General features: G+C 47.4%; 2 protein-coding genes across 2 annotated transcripts; both read right to left on the bottom strand.

Annotated features, from left to right (window-relative positions):
* Positions 1-1,272: 1,272 nt before the first annotated feature.
* On the bottom strand, positions 1,273-2,499 carry BCR38DRAFT_215758 (uncharacterized protein). The gene has a single exon (XM_040854196.1). It carries the CDS (start codon positions 2,256-2,258, stop codon positions 1,434-1,436), a length of 825 nt encoding a protein of 274 aa, XP_040715892.1. The 5' UTR covers positions 2,259-2,499; the 3' UTR covers positions 1,273-1,433.
* Positions 2,500-14,912: 12,413 nt separating this feature from the next.
* BCR38DRAFT_344050 (amino acid permease-domain-containing protein) lies at positions 14,913-17,144 on the bottom strand (the record flags this gene model as incomplete). The annotated part of the gene is made up of 9 exons (XM_040856076.1): positions 14,913-15,162; positions 15,236-15,488; positions 15,546-15,682; positions 15,737-15,911; positions 15,985-16,078; positions 16,136-16,392; positions 16,451-16,546; positions 16,597-16,836; positions 16,892-17,144. 9 exons carry the CDS (start codon positions 17,142-17,144, stop codon positions 14,913-14,915), a joined length of 1,755 nt encoding a protein of 584 aa, XP_040715893.1.
* Between the last annotated feature and the right edge of the window lie 3,193 nt (positions 17,145-20,337).

Below are 20,337 nucleotides of genomic sequence, written 5' to 3' on the forward strand. Positions count from 1 at the left end.
TCTTTTGTCCGAAACACCCCTCCGGCGCCCCACCGGTGTCTTGCGTTCAGTGTCCTGACACCCACTGGTGCCTATGGCATTCTGTTCTCTGACAATGCCAGCATTAACTTCGGGTTGCCCTTGTTGATATCCGTTGTTCGGAGGCTAACCTGCTCCACGATGCTCCTCGTTGCTTTGTGGTCTGTCAATACCACTACAGGATCTTCGCATGATTGTATGTGAATACGCAGTTGTCGACAGATCCACACCAAACAGGCTACTTCGTTTTCCGTGGAGCCGTAATGTCTCTCGGCTCTTGAGAGTCGTTTGCTGTGGAACATAATGGGTTGTACATCCTCGGTGTGTACTATGTTGCCGTCCCATTCATTTCTGAGGTGAAATATCATTACGCCGTAGCCTCTTTCTTGAGAGGCGTCGATCTTGAAGAATGTTTGCTGCCTATAATTCCAATGAATCAGATTGTCTGGATCACATAATTGATCTTGTAGGATTTCAAAGCTGCTTTGTTCCAAAGCCGTGGGCTCGAAGCGTCGCTTTGAGGTGTATTTCTTCCTTGCTGCCGGCTTGGAAGGGATTTCTTTCGCTTTGCGGCCTTCTGCAAGCATCGCTGTCTTGCGGTCTTGCAATGGTTTGATCTTTTGTGCGTAGTAGGGGATGTAATGAGAGAGGTAGCTTGTCATGCCGATGTATGTTTCGAGGGCGCCCAGTGTTTCTGGCATTTTCAGCTTACGGATCGCCTCAACGCGTTCCTCCGTGATAGCTTTACCGTATCCGTTGATAGTGAAACCAAGCAGATTGATGGATGGGTATCCGACAAATGTTTTCTTAGGGTTCACGGCAAGACCAACTTTGTCGAATAACTCCAGGATCTGTTTCAAGTGTTCCAGATGTTCCTCCCGGGTGTCGGAAAAGATGACTACATCATCAATGTATGCTGCCGCAAACTTGGCATGGTCGCGCAAAAGCCTATTCATAAACCTTTGCGCATATGCAGGGCTGTTGACGTAACCCATGAGACATACGTTCGACTGTTCCAGACGCCTTGGAGAACATATGACCATTCTATCGCGGTGCGGTGGGTAGACTGGCAATTGGTAGAAGAATTGTGCCATGTCCGCAATTGTGAAATATCTCTTGTCTTGACATTTCTCCACGATTTCGTCGACTGGGCATTGGTTGCCTATCCGGCACTGCGAGTCTGTTTAGTGGTCTGAGATCCACGACAACTCGTCCTTCACGGACACCTGCCACAGTGCGGTATGTGACAAAGGCTGGGCAGCCAAATGGGGTTGGTCCCTTGCGAAATTGAAGCTTGCCTTCGGCATGCATAGGGTCAAATGTGTTGTCGAGAATCTCCTTGTCTTTGGTGCCTAGGGGATAGTGTTTTGCGCCCAATTTCTGATTCTGCCAGCCTTCGACAAGGTCGATTCTTATCATGTCTTCCTCCGGCATCTTGATGATACCTCGTTGCCGAATACAGCTTTGTGAGCGCGAATAGCCTTCCTGGCTTCCGCACTCCATTTTTCATTTGTCCCACATATGTGTATGCCTTCTTCCGTGATAACTTCCTCGATGTTTGTGGGTGGCTTCGGTTTATGGGCATTTTCGGACATTTCTTTTTTCTTGATTTTCTTCCAAAGGTCGTCTGGTGTACAGTCTTCTGATTGCAACATTGCCATCATGTCATCCGTCAGAGTGAATTCCTGAGATATCCATACGTCGTTGTCTTCGTCGTTGTCCGTTGGTGCCGGCTTGTTGGACATCTCCTCTGTCCGTTGTTCGTCTTGGATGATGCACGCAGTCTGTACCATGTTGGCTCGTTCCCAAGATGTCGCAATGAATCCGTCTTCGCCTATGTCGGTAAGGTGCCCCACTTTTTGCTTTCTTGTCAAACGAATGGCTTTATCGGACAGGTTGGTGTATGGCACGACCTTTGCTGACCTTGCATCGGTCACGCAATTGCTGAATCCTTTGGCGGATGCTATAAATTGGTAGTCTCGTCTTGAGCCGTAGTCATCGAACTCGTCCACATCTGCATAGCAGACGTGTATGAGTGTTCGCGAGTTCGCTGGCACAACCGTTGCGGCTTCAACCAACACTCTGCGACGTATTGTATTTCGCTTCCGATATACCGTGATATCGGTTTCCATGCCGTTACAAGAGCTGAAGGTAGCTTTGTTGCGCCCGTAATCGATTGTCACTCCGTGCTCTGCCAGGAAGCTAGAGCCTAGAAGGATGTTTGGCTTGAGGTTGTCCATGATCCACACCTCCGCTGTAATAAGGCAATGTGTCGGTTTGCCCCGCTTGTTGCCTCGCAGAACAAATGTGAGTATTGCTCGTTCTGTCAAAGTCAGTGTTCCTCCTATGCCTCGTATGCGTAGAGTGTCGTTAGTCAGTATTTCCGCTTCTGGTGCGTACTTTTGCACCCACTTACGATCCGCTAATGTGTTAGTAGCTCCGGTATCTAAACATCCGGTTGTTGGTTCGTGGCCTTCGTATTCTATGTTCACCTGACAGTACGTAATACTTGCGATGCCTTTGTCGATCTTCCCAATCTTCTTGGGCTTCGCTTTCATGATGATCTCGCCGGATTCCGGAATTTTGTAGGCTACATGTATCTGTGCTGATTGCTTTTTTGGTTCGTTGTGTTTAGTTGATTTGCAAGTGTTTGATAGCTCGTGTACGAACCATGCTTGTTCTGTTGGGAATGGCTTTGCGCATTTCGAACATGCGAACTTGTGTGTCTCATCACTTTCATTATCTTTGCGGTTTTGCGGCTGCGAAGGTGCCTCCTCGGCATGGCCTTCATATCCATCATCAGAGTGGTCGATATCAGAGTTTATTGAGCTGCTATCATTCTCGCATCCGACAAAACGTCCGTCATCCTCCTCTTCACCAACGTAGATGAAACCCTCTTTGTTCAGGGTTTGTTCTTGTTCGTCAAATTCGCTATCATTAGGGTCCAAGTAATGATTTTCTTCGGCAATGTAGGCTCTGCCTTCGTATCTTGCTGTGCGGTGATACTTGCGGAATCGGCGGTTGCGTCCTTGCCTTCTGTTTCGGAAATCGCTGCGCCCACGTCTGCGAAATCCTAATCTTCTGTTTGAACGGCGGTAAAAGGGCCTTCTGTCGCCGCGTTCGTCACGGTTGTCACGGTTGTGACGGGGTTCGGCGTGACCTTTGAAGCGGTCACTGGGACCGTAGTTGTCGTTTCCACGCCAATTCCTTCGGTTTGGGTTGAAATAGTTTGCGTGTTCGTCATCACCGATTGTGATGTTTTCGTCGTTGTTGAGATGGTACGTTGCGTTAGCTGCTTGCAGCATCCTTTGTGGCTTCGCCGCATCAATGAGAGCTGGCGCCATCGGAAGCTGGCCTCGCACCACCATCTGACTGATTGTGGGCTTCTTATCTTTGTGTCCGCTGTACACCAGTTCGTCCCGATGTGATCGGACCTTTCTTTCGATATAGTCCAGATAGTCGTCGACTTCCAGACCTTCGGCATCTTCGGGGATGTGTACTTTCAGTCCTGGGTACAGACGATTGTATATATTATTCAAGGGCCTGTTGAGGTTCCTTTTCTTCCCTAGCCTGCTGAGGCTCTAGTTGTTCGTACCTGTTGAGGTACTTGTTGTTCTGATCAGAGCTAGAAGAGCTCTTGATCTTGTTATTTCTTTCCACCTCCCGGATAGTAAGGTCTTGTTGAGGATCTTGTTGTCCGTTGCCATCATCTTACACCTTAACCTGCGGGTGGTTTCACTGCCCGTCGTCAATATAGAACACGCTAGCTCTATAAACATTACAGTTAACGCCTTAAATTACCTAGCTCCCCTGTTTCCTAGGACATCGATTCTATTTGTTTAAGGAAAAAGTCCCGTGTAATATTATTTTTATTATTATTAAATACGCCGTAGGCTCGAAGCCCCCGGTACCTCTACCAGTACTCCCGTATGTCAAACCGTGCCCTAATGGCTGGACTAAATACATACGCTGCGTCGTCGGTTCGCTCTATTGGCGACTGCGTTGCGTTCACTACCATACTACGTTGGTTCTCAACCTACCAACTAAGTCCCCCCTGAGAAGCCGTGTAATATATAAGCTTCATCATTAGTCTTACTCAAATCTATCACCGGCAATAACATGTGTGATACGAAAAGGTAGGGGGATCTACTAGTTAGGTGAATCCCTTCAATTAGATACTATAACTTCGCGCACTGCTGCATTATAGCATCCTCCCCCCTAGGTGCACGTATTAAGTGCCGGGGTCTGGTTAATTGAAACTATTATCCATAATAGGCTTATAGCTCGCAGGTCTTATTGCTAGAGTAGGTCCGTAATCCTCCCTAAGTGGTTTAGTGCTTCCGCCGGGAATTGAACCCGGTACTACCCCTATAGTGGTCTATTCGTCAGGGCGCGACAGCCATTCGCCGGATGCGTTGCGGACTTGGTAGCCATACGTCCTAAACCCTACTAAATCGTCTATACGACCGTTTGACTAAATAACGGAAGAGATGCTACCATTTGATACGAAAAGGTAGGGGGACCTACTGGTTAGATGAATCCCTTCAATTAGATACTATAACGTTGCGCACTTCTGTATTATAGCATCCTCCCCCCTAGATGCACGCATCAATATGCTTCTAGAAACTAGTACACCACAGTAACTTCTATTTACTTTCGACGGTTATATGTAATTTCAGAGGAAGAGCTAACTCTGGAGTAATAAGGTTAAACCCTACTATTATGTGACCTATTAGAGCCTATGTCTTAGTTCATAAGTTTTACAGGGTAATTTCGATTTATTCAGGCTGGTTTACAGTTAAATAATACATCAAGTTAATACTTTCAGAATAACGTAGTCCACGGTCCAATTGCACACTTCGGCAGATTTTCGTACGCTACCACTTTGACCTGCGGTTTTTCACCACATAACTATGGTTGGTTCTTGGAATGAAAGTGATATGATTCTAGCATTACATGCGCTTCAATCTGATCCAAAATTAAGTGTACGTCGGGCTGGTCAGATCTATAACGTACCTTTTAGAACGCTTGCGTATCGACGCGACGGTAAAACCGCTCGAGCGATTACGCGATCGCCAACGCAAAAGTTGACTCCTTCCGAAGAAGATACAATCGTACGACATATAACCGACCTAGGTTCGCGAGAATTCCCTCCCCGATTGAGTGGTGTTGAAGATATGGCCAACCGATTATTCGAAGTCGCGTCGGCGTCAACTGGGCCTCGAGCTTCGTAAGACGACAACCAGACCTCCGGACGCGTTTAAATCGAAGGATCGACTATCAGAGAGTCCTCTGCGAAGACCCCGACGCGTATCGCGCGTGGTTTGACCTGGTACGGAATACAATTGCGAAATATGCGATCCAGGAGGAGGATATCTACAACTTCGACGAGACCGGTTTTGTGATGGGCCAAAGCTCGTCCGAAATGGTCGTGACGACTTCTGATCGGCGCGGAAGGCCTAGAGAATCTCAGCAAGGAAATCGGGAATGGGTTACAGTTATTCAAGGCGTTGGGTCGTCCGGTTATGCCCTCCCTCCGTACATCATTTTCGCCGGCAAAACCCACCTCTCGTCATGGTACGAAAACAGCCCATTACCGCCTGATTGGGTTATCGCAGTTACTAAAAATGGCTGGAATACGAACGAGAGAGGCGAAGATTGGATAAAACACTTCGATAATCACACCAAGTCTCGTACGAAAGGTACTCATCACCTATTGATCCTCGACGGTCACGAAAGCCATCACTCGACCGATTTCGTGGTATATTGCAAAGCGAACAATATCATCACGCTTTGTATGCCTCCTTATTCGTCGCATAAGCTCCAGCCTCTTGATGTTGGTTGTTTTCGCGGGTTAAAAAGAGCGTACGGAAAAGAAATCGAAGATCTCATGCGAGCACATATAAGTCATATCTCGAAAGAAGACTTTTTACCGGCGTTTTTAAACGCGTACAACGCAACTTTCACGGTTTCAAATATCCAAGGAGGTTTCCGAGGGGTAGTAATAGTTCCGTACGATGCAGATTATGTCATATCACAGCTCGATGTGAGATTACATACGCCAACACCTCCGGGTAGCTCGGCTGGTCTCCCTGTCCCTTGGGAATCAAAGACTCCGAACAACCCAACCGAAGCCCAATCACAAAGCGATTATGTGAAAAATAGGATTGTACAACATCAAAATAGCTCACCAACGTCAATTTTTGCTGGAATAGATCAGATTGCGCGAGGTACAACAAAGGTTATGCATCGGCTTGCCCTTTTAGAAGGCGAGGTCGAATCACTTCGAAAGGCAAATGAGACCTTAAGTCGACGTCGCCGTGCGAAGAAAAAACAGCTACAGAGTGGAGGGTCACTTCGTATACAAGCTGGACAGGACCTACAGTCTCAACGAGAGGTTGATGGGCAGTTACATGACGAATTTCGTCAAATTGGTGGTCGTACGAGGCGGCGAATTGCGCGTGTACTGCGCTGTAGAATCTGCGGCGAGCCCGGACATAATGCGCGCACTTGTGGAAATGATGTAGAGACGTCTGAAGATAATGATTCTGAGTAGTTTCAATTGATGATAGGCGTTGTGGTTGAATTAACTTATACATTGTCGTATAAGGTCTGCCAAAGTGTGCAATTGGACCGTGGACTACGTTATTCCATACAACAGTAGCTGATAGTGTTAGGTGTGTTTAATTATATGGTCAAGAAAGTATTTCCGCGTCTACACCTAGCAACCACAAGTGTGTTTTACAAGTCTGTCCGTCGCGACTCCCCGCGAAGGCAGCCTTTTCTTCAACCCGTCCAATAATGTTGACCTACCATTTCTAGTTCCCTCAAACAAGCAAATCAGAAAATTCAGTCGGCCAGAGCTACAAGCTACAAAACCTTTGACCAACCATCCACTCTAAGTAAGTTGAGCATTAAAGCAATCTTCCTTACGTGATTCTTTCCTTCAAAATCGACAGCAAAATGACTCTCTAGCAGCTCTTACTACAAAGTTCTACCGCCACGATCTTGCCCTCTGATCCAGGCCAGTCAATCCTCTGTCCAGGAGAAGAAGCCTTGATTATCCCCTCCCTCTATCACGCCTTGTCTCTTCCCTTCTCTTACCTTGGCGTCATTCACAGATTGACTGTTCGGTAAGTTGCAACAGCATTCACATTCTTGCCCTGGATTGTGGGTACTCTGCATCAATAACACTGCCAAACACGAAAAACGCAACTCTGCGAAAACCCCGGATCAATGTCGCGATCTCGGGTTAATCTGCGGAATTTTGTTGTCTCTTCAAGTCGCCTGTGTCCCCTCCTCCACTCTCTATTCTTATCGCGTCCATTCTCACAGTCAAGGCTTTCTATATTCGCAATATTTCATGCACGCGGGCTAACACAACTTTCAGCAGTAAGGTTTCTTCTCCCAGCAGATATACACATGGGCTCTGTCCTAGCCCTTCTCCCGGCCACGGTCGACCCGTCCAACGAAACAACAGATAATCCGTTTCCAGTACAAACTAACTCCCGCGATTGATACAAATCCATCCCTCACAATACCAGCTTCACACCATCCATTCAATCAGTCAACACTCTCCGCTTGACTTTCGACCATTAGCTGATTCATCACAGCAAAGCCCTCGAGGCTTGCCTCGCCAACAATTATACGTACGTCAAAGTTTATCTTCCATTTTTCGCGGTTTGTCCAACTGCCCTGCTGTCACTGCCCGCGTTACCCTGGAGGTTCATGCCATTTTTTTTCTTTCCGTTGCCCAGTCAGCCCCCTCTGGAGCGGATGACGCACGGATCACTATAGTGTCCCACTCCCACATTTTCAAGGTTGAACAACGCTGTAACACGGACCACCTGAATAGTCACCCCACCATCCATCTGACAACCAACAACGCCTTCCGCACCCAATTCATACACACATCCGAATTTAATCTCATCCCATCAACCAACAGAATTTTCTCGAGGAAACACTTGAAAATTTTGTTGGCTATTGTTCGCTTCAGTCAAGGTACGTACTACGTTTCTTCTGCTTGGAAATTGGTCTTGAGTTTCTCCCGCACCTATCTCATTTTCAGAAACAGCAAGTTAACCTGTTTAAATTGGACAGCTCACTCTTGTCGGCTTGTTTCGCCTGAAACATCGCGACCGTCTACGATCTCTTGTTTGTCTCCACTGGTAGGTATTCATATTCTTATCGCGCTCCATCAAAACCTTCGTTGTCATCCAAAGTCCCTTCCGATCCGGGCACTTCCACTTGATCGCGGGTGCTGGGTCGCGTCGCGGTCAATCAACTACCGCGCCCCACTTTCTTGCTCATACCCTTTCTGCTTCACTTGCACCCATTTCCCCCGCGCCAAGCAAATGATACCTTCCAATCTGATAGCATGCTTACGAAACCCCTTGGCTGTTAGTAACTGCAAGCACGCGTCAACTCACATGCGATGGCTCCCCACAAGATGTCTGGTCGCGGCAAGTACGCCGGCAAGAGTCTACCCACATCTTCTGTTTCGTCGGATGCTTCAACCACTTCCAGCGATAACAATGAGCACTCCGCTGATGTGCCCCACGTTTTGAAAGCGAAGCGTGCCGTTGGAGTCACGAAGCCAAAGGCTACCTTCACGAAGGCCAAAGCCAATGCTGACGTAGACGACTGGCCCTGGACCCACGAGCTGCCTAAGACCACCAGTCCCCATGGCCGTGTGCGCGGTCGAAAGACCAATTGCAACAAACGTGAGAATTTATGAGTTCCTGTCATCATTTGATCATCTCTTCAGACGAATTGACTTACCTGTGCAGGCCTCATCGCGGAGAGAATTCTGCTCAACCTGGAATACGAGTGTAGCCGCCGGGGCATTGAGCTTCCTTGGGATCATGTTGCCCATCGATACACGCCCGGAACTACCGCAAGCGCAGTCACGCAGAAGCTTGGACGTATGAGAAAGCAACTTGCTGTAGCAGGTCACATTGTGCCCCCGCCCGTCACCGACAACCAGAAAGGTCTGGATGGTGTCAAAGTTCGCGGCTTCGTACGAATGTACCCGGAAGTGCCGGACCGGAGCAAGCTCTGCATTCTCCGTCAACTTCGGTACGACGAGCCATTTGAGCACAGCGACAAAGATGACTCGACCGCCAAACTATTCCATTTTAACCCCAGAAATGGCGAGGGACCCACCCCAATTCAATACATCCGCGATCCTGCCAACCAAGATTCCTCCGATGAGGTCGCTAATGATGTTGAAATAGAGCATGACGAGGAGGAGGAAGATGAGCAGGAAGTCGATGAGCAGCAGGGGCCCGTAAGTTGATATGTAAATCCCAACATTTACATTGACTCAAGACAGCTGACTGATACACAGATGACGCCCACGAACACCCCGCGATCCCGTGTTACCAGTGCCTCTCGTTCCAGTGCAATGGGTCGTTTTGCTTGCAGTTTCGTGTCTGACTCTCCCGCTGCGAGTGTTGAAGGTGGAGAGTGCCGCGTGGATTCCGCTCTCTATGACGCTCAGGGTGAACGAGTCGACCCCTTTGTCCACGTATTCAGTACCATGGGTCGTTCTGTCTCTGAACACTACCAAAAGCATGGCAGCTTGGACCCCCGCTTCATCAGCTCAATGTTCATGCCCATAATGCAAGCTTCCGCTCCGGTCGACCCCTTCATCGCATCCAACTATACCCAGGATGCATCTTCGCCTATTCACAATGACTCAATGAAACCGATGGACGCTCAGCAGAAGCCTCCCGTTCACCATTCCATGAAGCCTCGCGAGCAGAGCGGTTTTGACCAACCTCATGTCACCGATTTTAAGCAAGTTTCTCCGTTCCAAATGGCAGTCGATCCTGGATTCCCGGCGGGTTACACAGCAGCTGATTTGCCCGAGGACCACAGGGTAGGTCTGCACGCGCACTTTGGTTCTTCATCCTATGTTAACATTTGATGACAGCAGCTGGGGCAGACCTCCAGATTCTTCGAGAACAACTACCACTTGCGTATGTACGACAACGACAATGTTGGTAATAACTCTCTGATGGGTACCAATATCCCCGCTGGCGAGAACATGGCTGGCGGCATCAACGTCAATGCTGCTCTTCACAAGGACAAGAACGCTTTGCGCAACCCCGCTGTTAACCCTGTTCTCTACAATAATGACATGTACCATGATGACGCTGTCTCTGGAAGTGGTGGAGAGGGTCTTTCTGACTCCTCCAACTAGATCCGTCTCACTTCTCCGCCAGTGGTTCACAATCTCATCTGCTTTCTTCTTGCTAGGGCAATACGAATCACTCGGCCCAGGTCCATTATGGAATGGAGACATAGGCTCACACACCAACCTTTCCAGCAGTATTGGCACAAAATCATTGTATCAATGGATCTTTGATTCACAAGTGGAGTGATTCCTGCTTCGGCATTGAAATCGCTTGGCATATGAGAATTTCAGACACATTGGTTCTCTTACCAGTACTTCCAGCTTATTACATTTCACTACGTCGACTCGGCAGTTCCACCATTACAAATATCCGACTGCATCATAAATTTCTGGCCCACCATACCAGCTCTTCATGTCTTACGGACCCATTGGTCTTTGGCTGACTCTTACTGGTTCCGACCGAGCATCACCGAATGTCGACAACCTCGGAGTAGCTAGTGACTACACGGCAACCTTCGGCACACCGCTTTCACACAAGAAGGCCTCAGTAGGGCTCAGTTTCTCGACCGACTTTCTTCATGATCCAAGGTGATTCTGCCCAAACCTTATGGTTTCGCTCATCTAGAGGTCTTCAAGTATTCCAACCCGCTGGTTGACTATCGACGAGCTCATTTCTTCGATTGCCCGCCCTTTGGGAACCTCAAGCAGACGATTTCTCGCAACATTGTTTTTCATTTCCTTGCATCTCGACATTGGAGCGTTTCTGAGAGCTTTTAGCATCACGACTCACGACGTTGCCATTCTCTCGACAGTTGATCATTGAGAGAGCCTTTTGCGTCATAATATACGACGTTACGACATAGCGATTGATATCCGGTTTCGCGAACCCTTCATTCCCATTTGCACTTTGACATGCATTTTCATTCTTGTACATCGCCACTTCCGACGATACCTCATGGGTTTCTAGCATTGCCTACTCAGCCCGCACCCCGCCTAGCCCTACAGCCGCCAAAAAGGGAGGAGGATAAGTCAGATGAACGACCCCGCAGTTTCTGGTTGCTTGTTTGATGACACCACAGTGGCTCATCATGCTTCTAGGAAGGGGCTAGCATATGAATGTACGAGAAGACTAGATGGATGGCCGGCTTCCCTTGATCTAGTAGACACTTGGATGATGTCCTTCATTGGACATGGAAAAAGGACGAAGGCCTCTGGCATTGGACTAGAGGATGGATTGCGAGACGGTGGGTATACCCTTTGGCTTTTCTTGCACATTGATGACCTGGTAGGGTCGGTACTACCTGACTTCTGAAGAGAAGAATGACCTTGGCAGGGTCGATTCTGTCATGACCTCTGAACAGAAGACTTTAATTGTATTTTGATACGTCCATAGTCTAATGGACTCAAGAATAGTCCAACCTACCTGATAATCTGACGCAAGTGAATATTTGAGTGTTATCTTGTACAGTTGAACTGTCTGACTCTGAGATGCATACTTCTGCAAGGGGTGGAAAATCGCAAAGAAGAGAAAGGCACCAACCGTACTTATCCCCTCATTTACAACAATGTTAAACCCCAAACCCCAAACACAACAACTTTCTCAACCAATTTCTTCATAACCACTCCTTGTTTTGTAATGCAATCAGAGAAGGACCCGACGATTTTAAGTAGCGCGTGACGGACGCCGTTTCTTTCATTAAAAAAGGTAATGTGGAATCGGTGACCTGAGGTCGTGGTGAGATACACCTGAGATACTTTAGTGCCCCCTTGTGTGGCTTGGACACCCGTACCTCCCACCCCCAGCACTCCCCTTCTTTACCTTTATATGTAGTCGGAATACCAATTTTAATCCGATCCCACTTGTAATATAAAAGCCGCTATGTCCTTACGCTATGGTATTTACCCTTCTGCAACGCTTGTCACATGGAAGATAGACAGGGATACCCCTGGATAGGCTGTCCCACCTATATATACTCGTAGCCCTTTCTCTCTTTTCTTTGGTATCGGACTTATTGCAAGCTACAACAAGGCATGTGACTGAATATGTCTCTAATCTCCTCAACTCCAAAGAATTGAAGGTGGTTATAAGGGCCTTAAATACAGAAAAGTGTGCCTCTTAGCTGCTAGTAATAGAACTTTAAATTAGCTGCCGAGTACGAAAGAGCAAAGAAAGAGCTGGAAAAGAAAACGTTGAAGCTAGAAAGGCCGGTGCAGTCCGACATTCGGTTTAGTCTGCTTTACTACAGATAGACTAATATCGTAACTGTGGAATTGGTAGCCTACGGTCACGTGGGATACGGGCAAGATACTTAAGTGCCTTTGTGCGGCTTAGACCCCTCACCTGTACTTCCCTTCTTCACCTTCGTATGTAGCTGGAATACTAGTACCAGTGCGATCCCACAGTAACTTCATTATAGAATGCTGCATTTTAAAACATAGCCTAAAGAAACCTATAACTATGTCGAAACAATAACGAACAAATTACTTCGTCAGCTATCCACCTCCGATTATTGTATCGACGTAAACCTAACTTAAGAGGTAATTTCAGAGTGTATAATTACCAAGTTTATAATCGTAGTCCCTATAGAGAGAACTTTAAATCGGATTAGAAATAATTAGCTAATATACACTAAGAATCTCTAAACATAAAACTTCTCCAGGATAATCAAGACTCTGTCGATTCGATTGGAAATTGTACGAAGCGCACCTTCAATGATACTGGGCCTCATGGGACACTAAGCCTCCCGTATATATTGTGAAGGCGGTATGGTTGGTCAAATTTGTGCCAGTCAGCGGTTCGATTTGCGACCAGAGCCAGGTAGCATGGGAACTCACACTTGAAATAGCCGAACAAAGGGGCGAGCATCTTGATTGCGGCGAACCTACCTACTGATGTGGCCGTAGTGTGGCCACAGCACAAGCCAGAGACGCAACTACCTTCATATCCAGCTTCGTATTGAGGATCTGCAGGAAGCTTTTAATTACGAGTACTTGGTTTTGATGTCACGTTGCGATATACCTAAAGGCAAGTCAGACAAGTGCAAGACCTCAACACCCTCTCCACTGAGTTGCAGTTTGTTCGCATTGGCCGACTTCAGCTTGGGAAACGTAGCCTTGCACGGAGCAAGAACAGGCGCATCTTCAAGATACGTCGGTGCCAACATTGTTGTCATCTAGCCTACCACTAATACAGCGACGCACATGGAGCAGTTGGATGATACCGTCAGAGGATCCGACAGGTTCAGTGAAAATGTTATATACAATACTAGGCTGAAAAGAGCTGGTTGAGGTTCATTAGTGGGCTTTATTTTGATTATTTACTTCAATTCCCACTTGCAGCCTCTAGTCCGCATGAACATCGCCGGCATCATGCCTAAACTCGAAACATCTGCGCTTCTAGATCGAAAATTGTCGAAAAGCGTTGTTTCCGAGGCTCATCATACACATGGGTTAAGAGAAGGACCGAGAGCTTTTACCGGCATTTTCAGTATCGTACTTATTGTGCGCAAATAGAGTTGCATTTGCATTGAAGTGGTCTCTGTCCCACCAAAAGGTCAAAGGAGTGAAGGTGGCCGGCCATAAGAGCCTCGAGTAAAGAATAACATGCCTCTCAGCTGCCTTGTGAGGGCTAATCATGTCTGAGCATATCAGAGGTGCTATTCCTAAAGGTCCAACGTTTAGAGACCCGCTTTCAATTGACTTGCTCGCTAAGCCGAGGCGATTCCTCGCTATCCTGCTGGTATACCTGCTCACAAATTTAAGGGTTGTCACATGAAGAATCTCTGAGCTCCCGGTCGAAGACGTTATACTTGAGGTAGTGGAATGGCTCTATGACGTAGAAGTGTGACATGTCAGGCCCCCGTTTCCTTTGCGTCACACAAGCGAAGTGATACAATTGAATAATCGCATTGGTTTGTGACGGTGACTGATGAAGTGGCTGATCACGAACTTGACATCGTGTTGCTTGGTAGAGACTTGTTATAGAATAAAGGAAAGACTTATCAAGGATACGCCAATAGCCAGAGGAACTTGCATACAAATTTGAGCACACCAGAACATTCGCATCATGAACTATGATATCTTCTACGGGCAAAGCATTCGATTATCTGAAGCCTTCGGTCACTCCTGTCCAAACATTTCCGGATGTAGACAGCATAGTGCCGGCCATTATTCACCAAAAGCAGTGTGACCTCGTAAGAGACGCACAATATTACCCCATGGACAAATGTTTACTACCAAGCATTCTTCATAGACCACGCTTTTCCTTACCGGATGATGGATAGCATTAACGACCTCACTAAGACAGATCATATGGCTTAGTATGGAGAGATGTAGATAGTGTCAGATATATATTATGCCAGCAGTCAACATATTGGACCCACTTGCAAGCGCAAAGATTGAGCCTCTGTGAACTGAGCGCTCCTGGGTAGCTCTAGGGTGGGGATGTAGTATGGACGAGCAAGGAAGGACAACACAAGAGAGCAGTCTGATAACCAGCGTTCATTGCATACAACCAAAACTATCCAATGGGCCATCATGCGATGCATTATGTCTAGGGTCGGGTATGAGGGATTCGTAGAATACAGAAGCATACCACTTCAGTATGAAGACTGTTCCCCTCGGCACGGTAGACGACGTTAGTATCCAGGCTAAGTTGCATCACCAAATGAAGTTGGCCACAAAGTAATGCTAAGCCAAGTCCATCCCATCGCAACGCAATGGCAGGCTGCGTCCCCAGCCTACTTACAGAGGGTTAGTTCTCTGAAGATGCACGTGCAGCCTTCTCTTCATCATGTGGACTATTCGTGACCCCTCGATCCAGAGGCCGGCCGACCGCATCATGGGTCGAATCCCACTCCACTACATCATCAACGGGTACTTTCACAATTTTATGACTCTGCGCACCATTGCCGAGATTGAGAACCTCCTGTCGAAGTTCGTAACAGCGTAGCTTGGGAAGAGCCTTGGACCAGACGAAGTAGTAAACACCGCAGGCAATCAGACTATACGTTTTGAGAGTCTAATCAGCATGATGTACGGGAGCCGTTCGTATTAGCTAGAGGTGGTGGAACTCACATTCCAATCCCACTGACAACGTAAGTTCCATACCAGAAACTGACATCACCTGCATACTGTCCACCATTCGGTGGCCACCAGGGCATAACGAGGAGATACAACTGGACAAGAATGTTGAAGATTACAACTGGGTCCCAAGCTCGGAATTGAGGACGGGGCAGGTTGGCTTTTCTCCGTCGCCAGCGTACGACATATAGTCCCACAGCCATGGCGAGGGAGAAGGCGGCGGTCGGATAGACGGACAAATCACTGACTGCAGCCATGTCAGCACTATCCCTAAGATTTTACACTTTTTATTCCAAAGACTTACCAAAGTTGAAAGCATCTCCTGTCGGCAGCGCGAGAATCATCAATGCTGTGAGAAACCACTTAACAAAGTACGGGCCCAACGGAGTGCCGAAAGGTCTAGTGGAGGCCCAGAAACTGGTAAACGGCAAGACTCCTTGTCTGTTCAATGTGTCAGCGTCATGCGTGTCTTGGCACCGTCAATTATTTACTGACCGCCCACACTCCCGAATCATGCGAGACGAGCCCAAGAGAACAGCAATCAGGTTTCCGAACGAGCTCAAGGCAATGAGAAAGTTGAGTCCTCGCACGGCACCGCTGGAGCCAAACACGGCTCGAAAGAACAGGCTAGCTGCGATGGTGCCGGAACTCTGCAACTCTTCTTTCGAGACTAAGTAGTGAGCGTTAGCAATCTCTCTGTCTCATGAGTTGAGAATCGGACATGTGCTGGATTATTCACTAACCTGAAGCGAAAAATGCTATATTTGTCAAGAGATACAGCACGGTGACAATCATTAGAGCGATGAATCCATGTTTACGGATTGTTTTGATCGGGTTCTGTGACACTGTCAGACTCCTGTGATGGAAACAGATGGGTCAGACTTAACAACATACCTTGACTTCATTGACAACATTGAAAGCGTTCTCATAGCCAGCATAGGAAAATATGATCCTGTATAGGGCGTTGGTGAGCCCATAGGGGGTGGGCGACCCTTCCCACGCGGTCCGAAAGTTCGCCTGAGGATCGGCCACTGAGGTATGGCCACCTAGGACAACCAGGCCAGTAATGGCAACAAAGGCCAGTGTCAGAACTTTTACTACACCGATGCCGTTTGAGAGCAGATATGAAAACCTGGTGTGAAAAGACACAGCTGAGTATAGTCAGCTATTTCGTGTATCTTCTTCGACTGGAGAAACAGTATTACTTACCAAGCACGGCAACAGTGTATCCAGCAAGGGCAACTCCTTTTACTTGCCAATCTGTGCCTTTCGTGTCGGCGCACTGAAAGAGGTAGTTGGCGAGAACTGATAAAGATATCAGAAATGGTGACTTCTAGGGAATTGGGGATATTTACCAATAGCATTGCTACTACTAAAAGACAGAAGAACAGATTGAACTGCAAACGTCGTGGGGAAGAAATATAACGGGCGCGGGTAGGCTTGTTCAAGGAAGACTACTTCAGACCCTGATCTGCTGGGGAAGTACGAAGCGAATTCTAGATAGACAGAACCTGACGAGATGGAGGTCAAGAAACCGATGGCCCAGTAGATCATGCTCAACCCAATGGAGCCGGTGCCAGCTAGAATGGCCGATGCTGCAAACGAAATCAGTCGACTGGTAGCCTGCACGGAGCTCGTCGGCTTTCTTACGAGTTGAGTAGATGCCTGTGCCAACCATCTTACTGATGTTGAGAAAAATGATGGTAATGGGTCCGACCGAGTAACCCAGGGGAGAGTTGTTCTCGACCGGGGCACCGGTCGCTTCTTGACATGTGGCCGGGGCATCGTTGCCGCCCTTCTCGAAGACATACTTGATGCTCCCATCGGAGATCTCTCCCTCCTCTTGCTCAAAGACTGTACTTGTGCTGTGACTTGTGCTGAACGGGCGTCGCCATATCGCCATGATGAGTTAGAGTTGCACCACTGAGGGCGACTGCAATTGCAGGATACCGAACCAAACGATTGTTGTTGTGAGTTGGTACATGAGACAAACTGTCCAGCAAAACGAGCGTTGTTCGAAAGCTATATAACCACTGCATTGGCCCCCTGCCGTCGATCAACCAAATGACCCCAAACACAGCCAAGCAGGACGCCATTGGCCCAGACACGCAAGGTAGGATCCATTGCGAGAAGTTGAATACGGCTGCGGCCAGCAGATCTGCCAACGCTGGCGCACTCACCCCTTGTGTGACTACCGGTTGGGGGTCATAACAGGGATTAGGCGATGACGGGACTTGCGCGAAAATGGTATAATCCTAGTACCACCGTCCACGGCGTCTAAAATATCGAAACCCCCAACAAGACCAGTAGATAATGTTCTTGACCTCTTTTCTGTTCCACTGCAGGGAATACGAAACCCGGCATCTGAATATGCTGCATTGTAACCCAAAAGGGACTGGAGACGTGCCGTGGAGTGATAACCACAAATGACCGTTGAACGAGCTACCGGTCCGACTTCTTTCTCTTGGCATCTGTGACTGCTCAAATGCCAGGCATGGAATCTCCCGTGCTCGTCAAGTAGGATTTGAACTACGCGACAAAAATGCTGCTGCTTCTGCAAAACACTAATTCACCAGGAAAGAAGTATCTGTCGACAGACCATCTAGCTAGTCTGCCACAGCATATTGGAATTCGATATGGTTCATCAGCAAAGGTGGACAAGAAAGGAAAACATTGGGTAATACTTTCTTTACAATTGGATTAGATTGCCCAGTCTTTACAAAAGGGGAAATCGACCCAGTCTGGCGGGAACTGTCGTGGGGAGCTGACCCCTGGAGCACCCTTGCAATGCCAGCATTGGTATTGATCACGACATCTGAGGCCGGACAAACGCCTTGCGGGATTGCATTATGTCCAATACCTGAATTTCATTTGCGAGGAACAGTTCGATCGTATATCGCGCAAATGACACTTGAGGAAAGATTAAACCGTAAGCAAGGCATTATAAAGCAGCTGAATAACAGGAGATGCACGAAAAAGCTTTACGTAACCATAACAATTAGGATGCCCGAGCTGAGAGACGACAGAATAGGAAGGAAACAGCTTTCTGAGTCTAAGCGCAAAGACGGGCTGATTTCTCATGATATATTATGTCTAGCCAAGCCTCGAGACCACCCAACCACTTCAATCTGGTTGCCCAGGGGTTTGAAATCCCATGAATGTTGGCTTCGAAGCACCACGTTGTTTCTTGAGTTCTTCGGGAAGGTTCCTACTCCCCGGATAAAATTCTGTTCCTGGAACCGATACTCATTTAAATTATAGGGCTATTTGTGAGAATGGTAGCTTTTATCATAAATACGCTGCTTGTGACTAGGATCTTCCATTGCTTAGGTCAAGCTGGTGTGGAGCCTTACCGGGTTTTCTTTGTCTTTACTTCGAACAGGTCAGTGTCGAGAACGTCCAATGGCTTCTAACTAAGGTCTGAATTATTTCCATATATCGCGGCTTTGTTTTCACTGGCTATTGTAGATATACGAGAACTGTGATGCCACAATTCAGCCTGTTGACAGCAGTTTAAATAGAAAGCTGGAGGACACGGGCTCGAATTCAGTTAGAACAAAAATTCTTTGTAATCAGAGACCAGCATCACAGTCACCCTCCGTTTCAACAGAAGCATTTCCGCGTTTGGGATTGTGATTAATCTCTTCTTCAAGCTTGTTTGGTTACGGGATGGGTTAGGTGGATGACCGAGAGTAGGCGGCGTTGCAGGGCGGTTGCAAGTCTTCCAAGCAGTAAACATCAATACCGTATCCGCAGGCGTTTCTGATGATTCTGTCGTGTCCTACCCTCACGTCCATAAGGGTCGCTTTAACAATAAGTGTTCACACTTCATGATCGCATGCTATTGCAGTGAGCATACGAGAATATACCCTGCTACCGAAGTACGCTAACCCCTATGGAGCCTCCATTTCCAAGCCACACGATGCTGCATTTAGGTACGGTACCAAATTGACCGCGAGATTTAGCGAGGAATGAATACTTTTGCTCGTATGCTATGGGAATGGTTTCTTCGATTTTCTCCACTAAATATCACATTTGTGCGAACGCAAAATGTGCCAGATAACATACGAAATTTTAATGAATTACTTTTCTGATCTGTTTATTGACGGAAAAACTACTTCCAGCTGAATGATTCATGCTCAATTTGACACCGGATGGCATTTTCCCAGTTATTTCCACATGCTATCGTGGTTGAGGCCTAGTTGTGACACTTGTCGGGCGTTTGATATCGCATGAGCCCAAGCAGCCTGTTTCAATCATTTACTGGTAGCATTTTATTTTGAGATTTACTACTTATCAACCACGCTGGTAATTGCTAAAATAAATAATTGATTTGGCAGAAATTATACCAGCAACGATAGGGATTTCTTTTGAGCCGAGACAATATCGATAGTCCTGAAGTTCAAGGCCGTTACAGAGTTTGGCCACAGAATTTATCTTTACTTGAAGACAAATCTAGTCCCCACCAATATGTGCGACTACCGCGACACTCTCCAGTCCCACGAGTTAGAACTTGGAAGAGTGCTAGGGATGAGGCAGCGCGGTCACGGACATTTCTAATAGACATAGTACCTTCCGGCAGCAAAACGACATCCGGTACCTCACGGCTATGGAAGCAATGTCACCGTCGACCTCTCGAATTTCAGCGCTGTACCCATTTCTTTCAGTGGCTCGGCCGTTGCTCAGTATACCAGAGACCATTGAAACAGAAGATGTCACCACGAAATCGAACTTCTCATAGACTATTAGGAACATTGGAAAACTGCTATTGCGCATTCTTCACTCCATTATCCTCAGTTTCTACCTGTCCGGAACTCGGAAACTTTGTCTGCATGTTTTGTGGGAAAAGTCAAGCTTCGGAACCACATCAACCAAGATCAACATATTGATGTTGAGAGACAACAGATTGACATTTCCCAGTCTACTAAGGGGGCTTGGTGGATTGAAATAATAGCTGTAACCAGAGTGGTACGGAATCCGTTCTTGTACTTCCAATTTATGGTTGTTAGCATGAGCCATGCTTCCAGTCAATAAAAGGAGCTGGCCCACCACCATCTCCCGTCGTACAGCCCTTGAACGTGATAATAGCAGATTCG

Source organism: Pseudomassariella vexata (assembly GCF_002105095.1).
Source record: "Pseudomassariella vexata strain CBS 129021 chromosome Unknown BCR38scaffold_7, whole genome shotgun sequence".
NCBI classification, from domain to species: domain Eukaryota; kingdom Fungi; phylum Ascomycota; class Sordariomycetes; order Amphisphaeriales; family Pseudomassariaceae; genus Pseudomassariella; species Pseudomassariella vexata.